This window comes from Colossoma macropomum, unplaced genomic scaffold (genome assembly GCF_904425465.1).
Source record: "Colossoma macropomum unplaced genomic scaffold, Colossoma_macropomum, whole genome shotgun sequence".
Classification (NCBI taxonomy): Eukaryota; Metazoa; Chordata; class Actinopteri; order Characiformes; family Serrasalmidae; genus Colossoma; species Colossoma macropomum.
Window position 1 is genome coordinate 964,810 of NW_023495761.1, and position 18,050 is coordinate 982,859.

The 18,050-nt window shown below is 39.1% G+C and overlaps 2 protein-coding genes across 3 annotated transcripts; one reads left to right on the forward strand and one right to left on the reverse strand.

Moving 5' to 3' along the window:
- The first annotated feature begins 3,665 nt into the window (after positions 1-3,665).
- On the forward strand, positions 3,666-9,104 carry emp1 (epithelial membrane protein 1). Of its 2 annotated transcripts, none has more exons than XM_036563455.1 (5): positions 3,666-4,128; positions 4,976-5,094; positions 5,902-6,010; positions 6,149-6,289; positions 6,862-9,104. In XM_036563455.1, exons 2-5 carry the CDS (start codon positions 5,017-5,019, stop codon positions 7,020-7,022), a joined length of 489 nt encoding a protein of 162 aa, XP_036419348.1. In that variant the 5' UTR covers positions 3,666-4,128; positions 4,976-5,016; the 3' UTR covers positions 7,023-9,104. The 2 variants fall into 2 exon arrangements, with proteins under 2 accessions (XP_036419348.1, XP_036419347.1); XM_036563454.1 differs by lacking the exon at positions 3,666-4,128 and adding an exon at positions 4,177-4,299.
- Positions 9,105-9,657: 553 nt separating this feature from the next.
- On the reverse strand, positions 9,658-17,202 carry zgc:101679 (uncharacterized protein LOC450058 homolog). The gene is made up of 12 exons (XM_036563453.1): positions 17,121-17,202; positions 16,639-16,685; positions 16,426-16,498; positions 15,824-15,983; positions 15,604-15,672; positions 15,401-15,521; positions 15,091-15,183; positions 13,789-13,853; positions 12,018-12,099; positions 11,006-11,052; positions 10,727-10,782; positions 9,658-10,119 (listed from the first exon to the last, which is right to left on the reverse strand). Exons 1-12 carry the CDS (start codon positions 17,177-17,179, stop codon positions 10,038-10,040), a joined length of 954 nt encoding a protein of 317 aa, XP_036419346.1. The 5' UTR covers positions 17,180-17,202; the 3' UTR covers positions 9,658-10,037.
- Between the last annotated feature and the right edge of the window lie 848 nt (positions 17,203-18,050).

Here is an 18,050-nt window from a genome sequence, read left to right on the forward strand (position 1 = left end):
AAGGAAGGACCATTTAGTTTTCCATCCTCCTCTTCACCCTCAAGCCCTACACATAAATAAACACAAAGAACATTGTGTAATACCACATAGGCAGATCAATGTCTGCATCAATTCAGTGGGACTTCTTTATAAAGCTGCTCCCAAATTAAGGATAAGGTCTGATTAATTCCACCTCGATCAAGACAGAGACCGGCAGACAGAGACCGGCAGACAGAGACCGGCAGACAGAGACCGGCAGACAGAGACCGGCAGACAGAGACCGGCAGACAGAGACCGGCAGCAACGTGTAAACTTCCAAATGTCCATTTGCATTTGAGGAGGGCGATATGGCAAAAATATGTATTTTTTTTCAGACATCTGATCTCTGTGGGAACTGAGGACAGTAGCTCTACATTAAAAAAATATATACCATCAGAAACGGAACAAAATGATTTTTTCTACATTTAGAATACTGTGTTGCACTAAATCCAGTTAAACAGGACTAATTTTGCTCTCTTTTTAATGTAACATGCAGTTGGTCAATGTTCTACAACTTCTGACGATCTACTCTACGTCCAGAAAAGCATTTTTTGTACTGTACAATAACAATGTGTCACAGTGCCCAGCCCAAATTTACATTCATATATGGTTTCAATTATAATCTGTGTGTAAATATAAATGAGTAAACAAATAAGCTGAAATCTTAGTCAACCAAGAGAATTATTGATCGATCGACTAGACAGAAATCCAGAGAGGCCATGAAGTAGTTATAATTTAGTTATTTTGAGATAACGAGTAAATTATCTTGTTATCTCGAGATAAAGTTTGTTATCTTAAGATAAGCTCATTATCTTGTGACCTCAAGATAATCAAGAAAATTGACTGAGCAACAGCTCATGGCCTCTCCGGACTTCCGTACTTTTCAGTAACCGTATGGCTCACGGGTGAAGTGGAGCATACCTGGAAAATCTGACTGAAATCCACCTTCTAAATCTACAGTTCCTTGTTGCGGCCCTACTTTCTCGGGTGCCCTCGGTGACTGGCCCTGTGTGCGGTTCTTCTGTGAGGATGTGTGGCCTGAGCTGAACACCTTCATCTGCGGGAGTGAGAGTTCCTCAAGGCTGGCGTCCTCCACTGGAGCGGTCCAAACAGCAGCTGGGCTGCTTGCGTCTGTCTGCGGTCTGCGTCTGAGCCACGACCTTCCCGGCCCACCGGCCTCCGCCACACCACGTATCTCGAGGTAGACGGTGCCGTCTTCTCTGGACCCAGTTTGGTTTTCCAAATTCAACTTTCCAAGTTCTTCCACGCTCCGGTTCCCATCCGTAGCCGAGCCGAAGGCTCTTAAACTGGGAGAAAGTGTCGCTGATAAAATTAAAATTGCTAGGATTCTCGCTTTCAGTACGAAAGACATCGCCTGTTTGTTGCTTCTGCTCACGTGCACGCTGGATTTTGCGCGCTTTCTGGCGAGTCAAATGAAGCAAAGGGAAGGAAACGTCATCACGTCACCTGTATTTGTAAAAAAACAGTCACAAGCGTCAATTAAAGCTCATTCGTGTCGAATTACTGGGCATTTACGCGCTTTGGCACCAGGTGTCGCTCCAGTCTCTACTGCCGCGTACAAAACCTATAGTTTTGGAAGCGCGTTTTTGGAGCTTGTTATCCGAGTTTAAGGACTGGTATTCCTGCGTTACACATGGAGTTTATGGGGGTTTTAGCAGCAGACAACGGGCGGAGGGCTCAACAGAGCTGGGCCAGCGGAACGCGTGGAAGTAGCTGCCATTGTTAGTACATCTGGCTGAAATGAGCAATGATGTTGCTCTGCACCTTGCAAACCATCTGAATCTGTTGATGCTTTGCTGGATAGCTTCAACTCCAAACTTATCAGTGTTATGGATGATGCACCAGTTAAAGCTAAAACTATGTCATGCCAACAGAAAGCACTGGGAAGCTACAGCAGTTCAACTCCGAAAGAGAGAATGTATGTAGGCTGAACTCAGATGGAGTGAAACCAAGCTTCAGATCCACAAAAAATCTTCGAAGACACAATAATGTGCAAAGCTAGACAATCCCTTTTCTCTAGCATTATAATTTCAACAACAGCAGAGTAGTCTTCACCACTGTTGAAAAACACAAGTCACCTACATATGGATCCTGAATTAGTATCATGAGTTTGCAAACTTTTTAACACTACAATCCATATTATTAGGCAAGCCGTTAATATCTATATCCACCAAAGAGTCCATGTCCTCTCCACCACCACATAAAGATATGATGGTTAAATGTCCCAGTTTAGGACTATCAATAATACAATTTTAATCAATACAGTGAGTAATCTCAAATCATCCACTTGTTTTGACATGTTACCAACCAACTCTTGGTGAGCGTGTTTCACTCAAAAGCAGCGGACATAATTCAGATAGTAAGCACTTCCTAAGTAAACATTTCCTAACAAATGAACAACTGTAGTTGTGAAGCCTCTCTTAAAAAATTGGTTTCAGTTCATACTTGCAAGGAAGAGACTACTTTGTAATGTTTCTGAGAGAGTGCCAGTGACCTGCGGTGTTCCCCAGAGTTCAATTCTTGAGCCACTCTAATTTATACAAGCTGCTTCTTGGCCAAATACTGCAAGACTATGGGATATCTTACCACAGCTGTGCAGATGATACTCAGATCTGCTTGGCCCTCTCCCCAAACAACTATGGTCCCCTTGACACTTGACTTTGTAAGTGCCTTGAGCACATCACTAACTGGATGGGACAACACTTTCTGTAGCTGAATAAAGATAAAACAAAGATTATTTTGTAGAGGAATAGCAATGAGAGGCACAGACTAGCTGTGTATCTGGACTCAAGAGCCCAAAATCTAAAGAACTAGTATGTAACCTTGGTGCACTAATGAACGCTGATCTTAGTTTTAGCAGTCATGTCAAAGCAGTTACTAAATCAACTTTTTAGTACCTTAAGAACATCACCTTAAGACATCATTTTGCATTCACCCTCTAATAGAACTCAACTTACAAGCTACATTATATTTACAATATTTAGCATGGCTCGTGTTGTAGAATAATAAAATGTCATAAGTGCTGAAGCAAGGACTATTTGATGGAGATATTTATAATTATGGATATTTATAATTTATTATGGAGAAACTTTATATAGTTGATAAAATAGAAAACACACATTATCTAAATGATTTATTCTTCTGGGGTGCTGGAACCAATCCTAGTGGCAGGAAACAGGAAACACCCTGGACAGGTCGCCAGTCCATCGCAGAGCTGAGAAAGAATAGTTATTGAGAAAAAAAGTCACTGCTAGGCTATTCAGAAATGAGTTACTGAGATCCAAGCTGCAATTTATTAAAGATTTTATTGGTATGCAACAGAGCAATACAGCACATTCCTGTGCCAACAGTGCAAAAAAAACGTAGGAAAGGGGAGGCTCAAGAAATAATAGGCTAATATGCAGGAAGCCAGACATGAGGCTCCCTAATTGCTTACTTACATCAAGACAACTTGCAGAAATGACAGCGGGAAAGTGGGCGGGGTTACGCGTATAGCCACGCCTTGCATTCCAAATAAGAACATGAAGGGTGTGTTCAAACCTTTAGCTCCGCCCACACCGCGGTGCACCGTGCACGCTGCTCAGTGAGCTCGGCGTAGACATCCCCACACAGCGTAGTGAATGAGTGGAAACGCCGGTGAGCTGATGTTGTCTACTCACAGTCTGTTCCTGTCCTCCCGAGGAACCTGTGACTAGCACTCTGGCTGAGGCTGTATCTGTGTGATTACTTCACAAACATAGCTAAATATACATACACACTAACGGAACGAGATGATAGGAGGACGTGGAGGACAGAAGTTACACCAAGGCGAAGAGAAGATGCTTCTTGGAACATAGCACAGGGACTTATTTCTCTCTTTTTAGCTTTTTCTGCTGCTAGGAAAAATCCAGCTGCCTTTCAGATGACCAGACAAGAGACTTAATAGAGCCAGTTTTATCTTCTGGAGCCTGAAGAGCTTTTAATGAGAGACCAGTCATCGTGCTGATAAACAGAAGTTGTTCCTTGCAGATCAGCTCAGCCTGCGTGGAGGGACTGAGCTGCTGCTGAAGTTGCCAGTGTGGCCATGGGACAGGCCAGGGTTTAGAAGAAGTAAGTCCTTGGGATGGGATGGGTGGGGTTTTCATTGCAGCAAAAACGGTGCGGGAGGGGGGCGGAGGAGGTGAGCGAAGAGAAAACGCGGAGATGGGAGAGTCTGTCTAGGTGTGGATCAGCAAATTCTCAAAATAAAGGAGAACTAAAAGCAGTGCGTAAATCTGGCAGGTAACGTTTTGATATCTGTGACCTACGCGAGGCTCGTTGCTGTCAAAGATGTGGTAAAGTTGTTGATTTGGTAGTTGAATTTCCAAGTCATGCAAGCTCAGAATATGCAAGATGACAGCGCAGGATTGTTCTTATCTGAGGCGAGGTGATAACCGGAGAAATGACTGCTGAAAATCTGCATGCAGCAGAGCCGAGTAGCGGGTCCGTGACGTTGCGCGAATGCTGTCATCATCTCTGCAGCTGCAGACTCATCGAGCCCAAAGTATTCACGCGATTGGGATCGACTGTGCTGTAAATGTTGATGCAGACACCGATGTTCAGCCGAAAGCAGTCAAAAATGGCATTGCCCTCTTGCTCAGGGTCGTTCTCATTGTTTTGGGGCGAGCTTCCATTAAGCATAAAATATGCATGTGTTGGCAGCTGACATGGAGGTTAAAACAGTTCTGGCACACCTGACGTTGTTTTAAGGCAAAAAGGCAGATACACTGTGGTGCTGGAAAATGTATTGTACGTTTGTCCATCCATGGAGAGCATCGGCCTGCCAGCTCAGCTGACCATAGCGTGCAGAACAGGCACTTTTCTTGCTTTACTGAGGTAGTACTTTCTGTGGCTTCTAATGAGGGTCCTTCATACAGTCTGCAATGTCCTTCATTATTAGTCTTTTCTTTTTTAATAGGTTAGAATTCCACCTTGTCTTCACTTCCACCTCTTAAGAGTATGTTGAAGGCTTTGGCTGGGATTTGTTTCCTTCATCTCACTACAATCTTCTTCCTTTTCTGGGCCACTATCGATGATGTAAGTGGTACCTCTCTTATTTGGGCTTCTCTTGTCTTTTATTTTGTTCCACAGACAGATGTGAAAGCTAGTTATAGTATAGTTATAACATAGTGCAAAATGCCTGTATAATTAAATGGTTAAGATGTAAACAATGTGATTCAGAGTGGTTTGGTGTGAAATGCTCAGTTATAGTACAATGGTGGTCGGAACCAGATATCCAAAGTCTGAGGCCTCTAAAAGCAACAGCAAAGAAAGATAAACATGAAACGGTCACAAATCTGTTGCATAATGACTAAGACATTATTTTGGACAATGTTTTGGTCTAAAATTTATATTTTTTAAATATATGCATGGCTGTACACGCAGGACGTTGTAAGGCAAAATAGTACCCAAAGAAAACTTTTTTTCCCAGATTTATTACTGTTTTACTAATAAAAACATTACATATAAAAACTCATAAGACATCTGGAGGTTTACTGGTCAGTGTGAATAGTAAATGAAATGGCTACATTTGCGTTGTAGACGTTGCAGCCTCTGGTTCCTATCATCACCACTGTAAAGAAATCCAGTTCGTAAATTCCTTTCAATGCACCATTTCACACCAAACAACTCAGAATTACTTCATTTACATCTCAATGACTGAATTTGGCAGAAAGTTTGAAAATTCTGAAGAATCTGTACACTTTATATGGAGCATTTATAATTTTATGATACTTTTCTTGCATTCGAAGGGTCAGTCATCTATATACAGATTAAGGCTAAAGACTTTTCAGTGTAGTGTGGTTGATTACAGTTTAATATGTATAGTTTTTATACTATTTGTAGGCCTGGTGGTTTACAAGGACCCTGTACACAGACCTGTGGGGGAGGTGGGTGATGGAGAATAATGATGATGTCTGGGTATACACGGACATACCCACGTCTTATCGAAAAGGTGAGCAAAGCTCATAACTTATGAATTGAGAACATGCTTTGAAGTGCGCATTGTGCTGTTGAAGTGAAGAAAGGTTCACTTCAAGAAGCTCCTAACATCTGTAACTGTGGGCTAAAGAACTCAATCTCTTTTTTTCAGATTACCTGCAGGCAGTGCAGGCCTTTGCAGTGTTGGCCTGCCTCTTTGCAGTCTTCTCCTTGTGTATGTTCATATTCCAACTCTTTACAGTGGGGAAAGGACAGAGGTTCACCCTCACAGGTGTCCTGCAGCTGATCTCATGTGAGTATCGGAACATGAAAAAGCTTAACTTCAATTTATTAAAACAACTCAGGAAAACCACATTTCTCTTCGGAACATTCAGCATTCCTTAGTTGCTTTAATACCTTCCTTCATGTATAGCTTTGTCCTTCTAAACCTGTTTTTAAGGGGAAAAAATAGTTTTGTTTTTTTTTACATTATATTTATTTTATTTATACAGGTTCATGTTTTTGCCAGTAGACAGTGTTTGTGACCAACGATGTGCAGGAGATTTGGTTTTCCTAGATCATTGTTTTAGTTCATTAAGCCACACCCACATTAAGCCTTTTCGTTATGATCAGTTTCAGCAGAGAGAGAAAAGGCTGATGTGTTAGCTTAGCATCTAGCTACTGACCTTTCAACTTGCATGTAAATCCAATCATCTAGATCCTTTCCTGTTTATTTCTATGCAGTTTTGGCTCATTCGATTCAGCACTGGTCCTCCACCTACCCCTCACTCAACAAGCCGACACTTATAGTTCTCTCTATTAATCAGTTTGACTCCAGTCTTTTCTACCTCTTTTGCAAGATTAAGAACTTTTCTTTCTGTCCAGGCTTCTGTATCATGGTAGCCCTGTCAGTCTACACGGACCACTTCCACAGAGGTGAGAAGGATGGCTGGTACGGCTGGTCGTACATCATGGCCTGGTTTGGCTGGCTGCTAACCCTGCTCACTGGTGTCATCTACATCATCCTGCGCAAGAGGGTGGATTAAATCACAATCACTGGATTAAGCCATGACACGGATTATAGAAACTACTTTGTCTAATAATGCTAACATTGTTAATAATGGATGAAAGCTAGTAAGAGCTAGTTAGCAAACAAAATCAGGTTGGCAAATTCCTATTAGCTTTCATTTGTTGTTAGCCACATTAGCCTTTTGGATTAAGTGTTCCTTTTGGAGAAGTCCAATTGCCAGATTAGGTTTAAAAGAGGGCAAATATTAAGACTAGTCCACACCAAAATGCTGTTAGTAGCTATACTCAGCTGAAAATCCTGTTTAGGCCAACCATGAGGCCAAGTCTGTGTCTAGTAAACTGGACCTTGGTGTGCTTGTGTCAGATGTATTTCTGTCTCTGTGGATTTGCTGATCCTCAGATCACCAATACATCAAAACGTCATAGTGAGTAGGCTACTAAATCGCCTACATGCGCTGGACAAAAGAAATAAATGCAACAATTTAGCCATTTTGCCAAAGCTTAATCAAAAAAAAAGTGTCAGCTGTTACAAGCAAATGATGGACTCACCAGATACTAATGTGGGAATTCCCAACCAACCCTGTTTTTGCAGGGTTTCAGTAAAAACTGTTGCGTTTATATTTTTGTTCAGTGTGCACAGATCATTATAGAGTCTTTTCTTTGTGACTGAAAACCACCAAGCACTTCCACAGAGGGCTCATGTGGCATATTGTAAAAAGTTAAGGTTGTTACATTTGAAGTGAAATATAATTTAAATGAGTTATCTTTCAAAGATGACAGGTCATGGAAATTATGAATCGTGGATACTTACAGCACAATCTTTTTCCTCAGCAAAACAGCTAGTTAATCAGTTACTAAGTTAATTAAGCATTCAACAGCATTAAAAGATTTTACTGCACTAAGTATAAAGAACAAATAACTTATTTCCTTTGAACAAAACAAATCAAAGGACAAAGTTGCCCAAAAAGTGATTAGAAATTAAAGGGATTCTCCACCCACAAATGCTAACATGGCTAATGAGAAATGAAAGTCAGAGGAAATGATTTTGATGTGCATTAGGTTAACTGGAGCTTGCCAGTTTCCATGTATTATCAAAGTCCTTTAATAAGAAGAGTAAGACAAGAAAGTAGGAATATAAGAAGGTTATGCAAAACAAGGTGAAAAGAAAATGTATCTAATATGTGTATAGAAAGATTAACTGTAAATATATATAAAACATATATAGACATTATAAGAATGTAGTTTTGAAAGAATACCTAAAGATATGCATACAAGAGTATTTGTTTGTAGAGCCACCAATAATTTCTATCGAAACGTCACAGCACACTGTGTTTTATTTTTGCATTGGTCTTTTTCTTTGCTCACTTTTACAATATTTCAGTGGTTTCGACTTAGGTGTACTTCTGTTTATGTTATGCCATGTCGGATTTTTTTTTTTTCTATAGAGATTTATCACATATGGGCTCAGGGCCAATACAAGTTTAAGAGTAATGGTTTATGTTATCTATTTTACAGTCTGGTGCTGCAACAACTTTCTGTATGTTTTAAACTCCAATGTTAGTGGTAAACACAGTACAGAAAGATCGTTTTAAATCTAAAGGCTTTCTAACACCTTATTGTAAACTATACACTTTACCATATCATGGAAAAAAAGAAGCTCGTCACCCTAGATAACTATGATATTGGTTATGATATAGTTTTCATTGGTGCGGTCCTGCGATCACTGTACCTGTTGTAAAGAGCACTGTTGTGAAAGCTCATGAAATGTTCACATGGTCCTGTGATTACACGGAGCACCCTAGAACCTGGATTTTGAATCTAGAAAGCCACTAGAAAGATGAAGGAATGATCAAGAGAGATTGTAGTTTTGCCATTTTGATTTGATCTAATATATCATTGCTGTCAGAAACTTGTATCTCCAAGATGATAACATTACAGCAGAAAGTAAAAAATATCCTTTAATGTAATGTACATTAAATCAACTAAGATTTAGGGGTGGGAAAACATATGATACTTAAAGACATTTTCTCGATAGGCAGTATTCAGTGTAAAATAATCAGTAGTGCAACATTTAAAAAAAAATATTATCAAAAACTATGATTACAATGATATTAAACAATTTACACACTGCACTATACAAATCAAATGTTTTTTGTAATAACACATGCAGTTGGTAGTGTTCTTTAAAGTTCTATCCAGAAATAAAGTCAGAAAAGCATACTGTGACATAATATGGTGCAATTTATGAAGATAACTATAAATTCCAGCATGTTGGCCAGCCCGATCAAGATTTTATTTATTAAGTAATATTGCAGGAATTCTATTGGTCTGTTCATCCTGAAATATTCACACAATGTAAAGGCCAGCATGGAGTTACAAGTTTTGATAAGACAGCAAAAATATGTTTCTGTGGCTGAAGAACAGAACTCTGTCATAGAAAAGATAATAAAGTTTGAATCAATTCAATTTTTTAGGTGAGGTTATCTGGTTATGATGTTCCTAGGATGGTTCTTCTTGGACTCTAGCTTAGATCACATGAAATCAATGATGTTTTTACCTTTGGTTTAGCATGAGCTGTGTGGAGAAATGGCAAATGAAGCAGACAGTGTAAAGAAAGACCTGCATTTCAATAATCACACCAATAAAAAAAAGTGACTATGATTACTACTTGACTTTATTTACAGCAATGGTCAATACATCTCAATACATTTTTTTAATAAATATCAAAAATCTTTTAACTTATTTAAAACATCACCATCCAAAATGAATACCATACATGAAATCAAGATGGAGGACAAAATAGATCATGGGAACCATTTTGTTAAGAGTCCAAGTTCCTTTTAGTATTTCACTGACATATCAGCTTAAATGAATGTTCTGTTTTCTATAACAAAATTCAATGTATACACATGTACAGTTCCATCGCTCTATCACTGACCTTCTGTAAGACTCCCTTGCTTAATGCACCAGGCATTGGAAAAGGAATGTTTCACAGAGTGATACTGTATGGGGGTGTGCACGACTGGGCTGAACTAAACTCCCTGACCAGAGGGGGTGATTCTTTCCTGGACAACAAGGTGGAGGAGGTGATTCTGCTCTGCAGTAAGAAGAGGCCTGAAAAAAAGAGAGTGTGTAAGTGAGCAAGCAAGGAAAATAAACAGTAAAAATGGGGTGAAAATGGAGGTAAAATGAGAGATGGAGCAAAGGAGGGAGAAAGCAAGTGAGAGAAAAAGCAAAAACAATGGGTTGAAGCGGAGGGGAAACCATAAATGGCATGTTTTATAAAATATAGTGTGTGAGAACACTCAAGTGTTAGAATATGCCATTAACATCATCTACCTTATCAGAGAGGAAGTGGCAGTGTAAAATACACAAATGCACAGTGATGTATCTATTCAAAGGTGTCCATTTTTGAACCAATTAAAATAAAACAAGCAATAATTTTTTGGCTGGCATGAAATCCTCACGCTACTGTGTAAATATTCCACTACTGCGCAGAATATTTATATTCCACTACCGTGTAAATAGTTTCTCCAGTCACATTTGTGCATTCAGTGTATTTTTTATAATCAAATTTGAATCAAATTGCGGTGAAATCTGACATTTCATGATGCTCTGAATTATTCTCTGAGGAATCATAAACTAGATCATTGTGAATTATTAAGAAATGCATTCGTAAGTTTTTACTATGACTAGCCTGAATCAAGTGCAGGTAACTCACCATAATTCTGTCTGGAGAGACTTGAGAGATTCTGTATCTTTCTCCTGACATGCCATCTGCAAAACAGCAGTCACTGATAAAGATCCCATCCATACTGTGTAATATGAAGTACAAGCTATGCATTGTTAACCAATCCATAAACATATCAGTCATCTCCAAGCTTTAATTATCAAAGTATCAAACGGCATTCATGCATCAGACATGAATAGTTTTCATCCTATATATGAAACCAGCTGATATTAGACCCTCGCTAGATATGACTGTATAAAAGAAATTTACCACCACAGACTGCAGCAGGAGGAAGACATCTTCTGGGAGGAAGTTCACTGAAAAGGCAGAAACAAGCTTCAAGTTTAGCCACTCACTAAGAGAACACAATAAGAACTACAAACATTCTATTCTCTCAGTTGGGCTTCTCAATATATTGTTTGGTATGTTGGCATGTTGGACTTCGCAATACTAACATTGCAGAAGGCTGCTGTTTTTCACTGCATACTGACCAAACCTCAGATGATCAACATGTGTTTCTGTGGTTGTTGTGATAGAACACGGCACTGACATGCATTTTTTGGTGAGTATTTTTTTTGTCATTAACCATGTTACATCAAGAGTTCATCAGAGTGAAGTATTTGGTCATATTGCGCAAGCCTACATCCAACTAAAGAACAATACACACTAATTTGAATATTTACTCACAAGTCACATGTTTCTCAAAGGTAACCAAGATATTAATCATTTCTTTTGAGACACAAAAAAAGAACTCTGTTTACACCTGATATTAACATACATCTTGGGTGATGCTATCATCAGTGGACAGCTTTAAGCGCAGTTGCGAACTCAAAAAGACATTGTGATCAGATCACTCAAACCACCTTTGGAGGTGGTCAGGGATGCACACAGCCACATAACCTTTGTAGAGTGAACGCTAAAGCTGCCCTAATGAATACACAACAACACTGAAGGACCTCCTCATCAACTGCAGCTGTTTGCGTTACTTCTTTCTTAGTCTTTATCTAGGATTTGTGTATGCGTTTGCATCCATGCGATTCAACAGCTCGTGTGTGTGTGTATATATATATTTTTGTCCAACTCAAATGCAGCGAGAGACTGCATAGTAAATTGTACCCCTCCTCCAGCCACGAAATCCAATCAAAACTGGTCACTAGAAATGCAATTAAGACCCATGGAAATGCCAGGTGTAGCCAGATATAAGTCTCGCTATCCACTTGTGATAAGATCACACAAGACTGATATTAATACCAATTTAGTGTGACCAGGACCACACACTTACCTTGACTGTGTGAGTCGAAGGATTCCCAGGCGTATCTCTCTAGTGTCTGTGCATGTTCCGGCAGTAGCTTCTGTGGGGGAGGCTAACACAAATGCCAGGTTATATAGATGTAAATCGCAATAACACATTACTGATTCACTACGTATGTTAATAATTAACCGATTAACCGTTAACTGTTACATACACAAATGTTCCAAAAATGCTTTCAGTTAAAAAGTTAGTATAATTTCCAATAAACAACTTTTATTAGAACAGGCATTTATTTCATCCAACCTGAGAACCATATTTGAATTGTAGGCATACGGGCACAAGAGCTAAGCGATGCACAGCTAAGTCTTTGTGGAGTCTAACTCTTGACTCCTGAAGCTGGGGCTAACAGAGTTGACTCCTGAATTCTGATTCATTTTAACTGATAGTGCAGGAGCCACTGAATGAGAACTAAATTGATACACTGATAAAGTCATTGACAACAGAAATTAAACTATCCTAAATGTAGTTTACAGAATTACCACTGTGATATTTAGTCACATAACATGGACCTCTGCCTGGCTACAACCAACTCTCTTACATGTCAAGTTCCTTCTGTCGATTTTAGCTTTAAGCTACAGCTTACAAATGTGTTTGTTAGCTAACAGCTAGTCTATGTAGTTAGTCCCACGACAAAAAAGTCTGAAATATGTGACCTACAGACAGTCGTTTAAACTATGCATATGAACTTCAAGCTAGCCCTGGTCAGGCCATATATGTTAATTAACTTATATGTGGTAAATATAAGTAAGACTACATAATGATATCACTATATCTGTTACATTACACTGCGTTTTTTTTCATTTAATGAAGCCTAAAGCCTTGTTTATATAAAATGCACCACTGTGTTTGATGTTTTATGGGTCATGTCCACGAATGTACGTTTGTTGTTTAACAGCTAGTGTAATAATTGTCAGCTTTTAGTCAAAATGTTTGCTAAAATTTGAATCCATATGACTCACTTCATTCACAGTCTCGATATACAAGTAATAATCAAAGTATCTCTACGTCAGTGAAACTTGAGAAGGTGGGGTGTTTTAAAATGAGAATCAGATTTTCCAGCATATCAGCTTAACCACAGATAAACAATCTGGTTTCTGGTGAATGCAACCAGTCAGCCTCATTCTACGCAATTTGCTCAAACCCACAGCAAAACTGTATTATCCACACATCACATTATCACTCATGATGGGCATGTCTAATACTATTCATTTAGTGAAACGTTATATTGAAAATTATACCCCCTCAACTTCCTAGATAAGACCATTAGCATGATAACAGTTCAATGGAAGCGTACAGCTAGCTTTATTATTACTGGTGCCCTTTGTAAAGATTAAAAATTGTCACCAAAAAGTGTGTCTGTGGTGCAATCTCACACTGAAAATATGATACAATACTGAATTTAACATTTAACTAATGTGAACTTAGTCTACAAAAACAAAGAATCTTCTCAAAAACTGCATTTAACAAAACGATGCGTCACCATTACTGACCTCGGGTTTACTAATTTGTGCAACCTGCGGATATAACAGCATTTTCCTACAATTTTCATTTTTTCCCTTCGTCAGATTATGCTAATTAACTACAAAGACATTTTTGTGACCTTTTTTCACCTCTCTTTACCAAAGGGTGCCAATAATTACTAAGCTCACTGTAACATTATAATAAGAGAGATATATTTGTCTACGAGTCATCTTCTTAACATGACTTCTTGCAAAAGAAGACCTAATGAATTTGGGCCTACCTCGAGCAGCATGAGCAGGAGCACTCTGGAGATTTCACACTTTGCTATTATGTCCATAAACGCACCTGAGAAAGAAAACAGGAACTCAGTAGTTGCTTATACATAGCAGGGTGTACTGTGTATAGAAGCCTGCCAACCATCAATATCTCAAATAATCTGTAACCACTTTAAAGGCAAATTCCACTATTCTAAGTCAAAATAAATGGCTCATAAGCTGAAATGTAGGACATACAACGAATATAAAATGTGTAACGCACAATGAACCCTTAGTGTTATGTCCACTCCAGAATTGTCACCCTTCATGAAAATAAGCCAAAATCAATATAATAATTAAACCACATATTTGATGAATGACATTTCAGGTTTAGACAAATATTTTTTATTTTACAAAACAAAAGTTTTCTTACTTATTTTTAGAAATTGTAGATTTTAAAAAATTGGGCACCCCCATTATTAATATTTGATATGCCTCCCCTACTGAAAATAACAACACTAAGCCTTTTTCCTTAATTAATCTTTAACTTTTTACATTTTTTTAAGATGTCTAACAAGGATGGAGAGCACTTATTGAGAGATCTTGGACTACTCCTCCACACAGAACATTTACAGTCACTTCATATGCCTTTAACGACAGTTCCAGTAGCATTTTGCAAATTTCAGGCCAAGCATTTTCTGGCTTGGTCTTCAAACTTTTGGCCCACTTTTGTGTTTGTATTTAATGATAATTTGAACAATTTTACAAATTTTTTAGAACCATTTCCTAATACGTGAAGGTACATAACCTTCTGTCTCATTTGAGTTGACCTCTTTTTGATTTTACTCATGTTGATTGATGACAGGGTTTTTACACATGTAACCTCATAGTTATATCCCAGGGACACAGGAAATGGTCATAGACCTTGGAAACTAGGAGCAACATTTTAAGGAACATACTAATCATTATATGTACTGTTTATTGTATATGACTGTTTTTGCAAACCTTGAACACCAATAATTTGGGTGCTGACTATGCATCTAAAGTGCCTAATGCACAAGCATTCAGAAACATACTTCTCTATTATGCAGAACATCTCTAAATATATCTGTGCTCATCTCACCAAAAACATACACTACTTTGTTAAGAATTGTTCCCATGCTATAAAGTTGTCATTTCAAAAATGCCAGATTTTGCAACAACAGCAAAGATACACATGTATATTGCTATAAATATACATAATACAACATTCTAGATCTAAGAAAAAAAATATAGTGAAAATAAATATGGCCACAGACTAGATGCAGTAATATCCATCATGGTCTCACCGACAGGGGTGTTTGTGCCGGGAAGCTGCAGCCCTCTTTCCTGACACATAATCTGCATTTCCGAAAGCACAGCCAGCGCACCATCATAATCACCTGTCAACCAAACAATCAAACATTCTATGACAATTGTCTTGGCAGCTAGAGAGCAGCTTCTTGAAATATGCAGCTTTCTAAACATCAAATTTTAGCAAAACAAACTTGCCTACCATAGTGTGGACAGCATGTGCCCTAACTCAACCAAACAAGCATCACAGCAATAAAGATTTTGTTTAAAATTGTTTTAAAGCCCATTTTCTAACTTTGGACTCACGTGTCAGTATTTTGCAGGAGGCCATCTCCCATAGAGACAAAAGAGACTCAATAGGGGTCTGAGTCTGAAGCTCTGCAGCTCTCTGAAAGTGCACTACAGCCTCTCCGGGCCTGTTCATCTCCTGTACACACAGACACACAAACGATGAAACACATTTCTGCATTTTTCAGACAGCCTATAGATCTCCAATGGATAATTCTTACCTTGAGAGCATTGCCAAGTTCAAGGGAGAGACTGGCAGCCATCACTGGCTGATTCATCTCAATATATACCTAAGAAACATTATAAAATTGCTATATGAACCCACAGATTCTTCCAATTCCATCCACACACGTGCAGGAGTGTAACTAGCAATGGTCCTCCACAGCTGGACTCCGTTATCAAATTTAGTAGATGAATACAAATAGAGAACTTAAATGGTACCTTTATGGCAAAGCTGTAACAATTAAGGGCGGCCTGCAGGTGCTCATCAAAGCCTGGAGCCTGCAAAGCTCTGTTCTCCTGCTCTGAGGCTAGGAAGAGTCGAGCAGCATCAGTCAGAGCCAAGGCCTCCCCCGGTGCATTAAACAGAGTCTGCTCACACCTGGACAACATATGACAATGATAATAACACAGCATGCTCACAAAAACAAGTAACAATGTAAATAACCCTCTGTTCTGCTAATAGATCAAATACACAGACCCCAAAAATGGGAGAGTTACTCAAGTATCAGCCAGGAATATCAAGAACCTCAACTATACAAAGTATTGCTTGCTCAGCATATTAAAGCAGAGTGTAGTGGCTTATAGTCACTGACACAAAAGAAGTACACTATATGTTCAACGGATGGCAGTTTGCAGCTGCTGCTGAGTGTCCTATTCTATCGGCAATGTCTTTCTATAGAAATTACACAAACTGTGTGCAGTCGAATGCCCGCGTCCGTAACGGGCACACCATGAAATAGCTCAATTCTCTAATAAAAAAGGGGAGTCTGGACGCTTTTGGACATGGTGTGAGCACCCCTGTCTGAGTATCGAGTACTTACCGAGCCATGGCCAGATTACAGAAGGCTGCATACTGAAGACAGTCCTGCTGTTTCAGCTCTTTAGCTAGTTGACCTGGAAAGAGAAATGACATAACATGATTGGCCTGCACTCTCTAGCTATGAGACCAAACACATATGGCAGCATCTACAGTATGTCTATTCAGTTGACGTTTACCATTTCAGTTGAGCTGCTAGCTAAAAAGAGTAACTCACCAAACTGTTCGCTTGCTTCAGCGACGTTGGGCTTCCGAAGAAAGCGTCTTTGAGGAGGAAAAACACACAAATATAATTTTAGAAGGACTCATTTTTGATTTGGCTGTGTACCAACCGAGCATCAAGGCTAAGACGAAGAGTGAGTTAACTTAGCTGGCTGGCTATCTAGTCTATCCTTCTACTGTGATGAAACAAAAATGGTAATCATATCAGTTACTGTCGAAGTATTATCTGTTGGTCTTTGCTTAACAAAGCGAAGTGTGGCTTCACTAAAGCCACCTTAAGCTGGATATGACTTATCAACATTTAGCTGGCTGGCTTAGCCAGGACAGCTAACTGTTAGCCAGCTAGCTACAGAGATCCTTGTTTACCGTTTTATTGAACGACAGTAACGGCGTACCAACGACAAAGTACACCACTATTAGAGAGTTAATGTCATGCTCAAATACTGTCGCCACAGATAAACACAGTACACCTCTTACTTCTTGAGCTTGTTGGACACCGCGCGATAGCGCGTCAGGAAATCTCCCTCTGCTGCCATTGTTGACACATGAACAGGGCGTGAAGGAGTGACTGAGAAAGACCGAAGCGTTCCTATTGGCTATTGGGCAGGTGTGCTTTAATTTGATTGGTTCACGTGTCAGTGGGCGGGCGGGTCTGTCACCGGACCCAGACAGGAGCTTAGCGGCTCCTAGCGGCGCTGGCGAGTTTTCAGCTGAGAGGAAATTAACTGACCTCTCTATAAATTATTAAATAAGTTGAAATATTTTAAAAGTATTATTTTTAAAACAATAATACCAGAAACGTGAATCGCAATTATAAGCACATCCTTGGATATCTAAGCCTATTCTGCTTAAAGGGAACCCTGACTGTCAGGCAAGCGGGTCAATATGCCCAGTACTGTTGAAATATGTTGTATTAACTACGCAAAACAATTCATTTATTATTGTAAATGTCTCTACTAGTAGGTATCCATTTTTGATACAGTATCAAACGTTTACTTTTTTTCTCATCCAATGAGCAAGGAACAGCGAGCTAAAGATTTCACTTAACTCATGTATGTTATTCGACCTTTCCACCTTTAGCTGGAGCATAACATCACCCAAGAGTGATCTCACACCTCAGTTGGTAGGAAATGATTTTCTTCCTAAACTGTGAAATAGCCTTTCAGAGAACATCATGAATGCACGTTTGGTGTTTTAAAATCAGATTGAAAACGTATTTATTTAGGTCAGCATGTGCCTAGACTATTTTGGCTCATTATCACCTGTTGTTTGCTATTGTGTTATTTTCATTCAGACCGTAATGTTTTATCTTTCCAATGCTTTACTTACATTCCTGCATATTTTGTATATTGTGAACTTTACAAAGCACTTTGTAACTAAAATAAAAAGCGCTGTATCAACCAATTT

Coding starts and splice junctions, on each gene's coding strand:
- emp1 (XM_036563455.1), top strand. CDS start 5,017: ATGTTGAAGGCTTTGGCTGGGATTTGTTTCCTTCATCTCACTACAATC. Junction 5,095..5,901: donor TCTGGGCCACTATCGATGAT/GTAAGTGGTACC, acceptor TACTATTTGTAG/GCCTGGTGGTTTACAAGGAC. Junction 6,011..6,148: donor ACCCACGTCTTATCGAAAAG/GTGAGCAAAGCT, acceptor TCTTTTTTTCAG/ATTACCTGCAGGCAGTGCAG.
- zgc:101679 (XM_036563453.1), bottom strand. CDS start 17,179: ATGGCAGCAGAGGGAGATTTCCTGACGCGCTATCGCGCGGTGTCCAAC. Junction 15,673..15,823: donor GTTACAGCTTTGCCATAAAG/GTACCATTTAAG, acceptor AATGTTTCTTAG/GTATATATTGAGATGAATCA. Junction 10,783..11,005: donor TCCTGCTGCAGTCTGTGGTG/GTAAATTTCTTT, acceptor GCTGTTTTGCAG/ATGGCATGTCAGGAGAAAGA.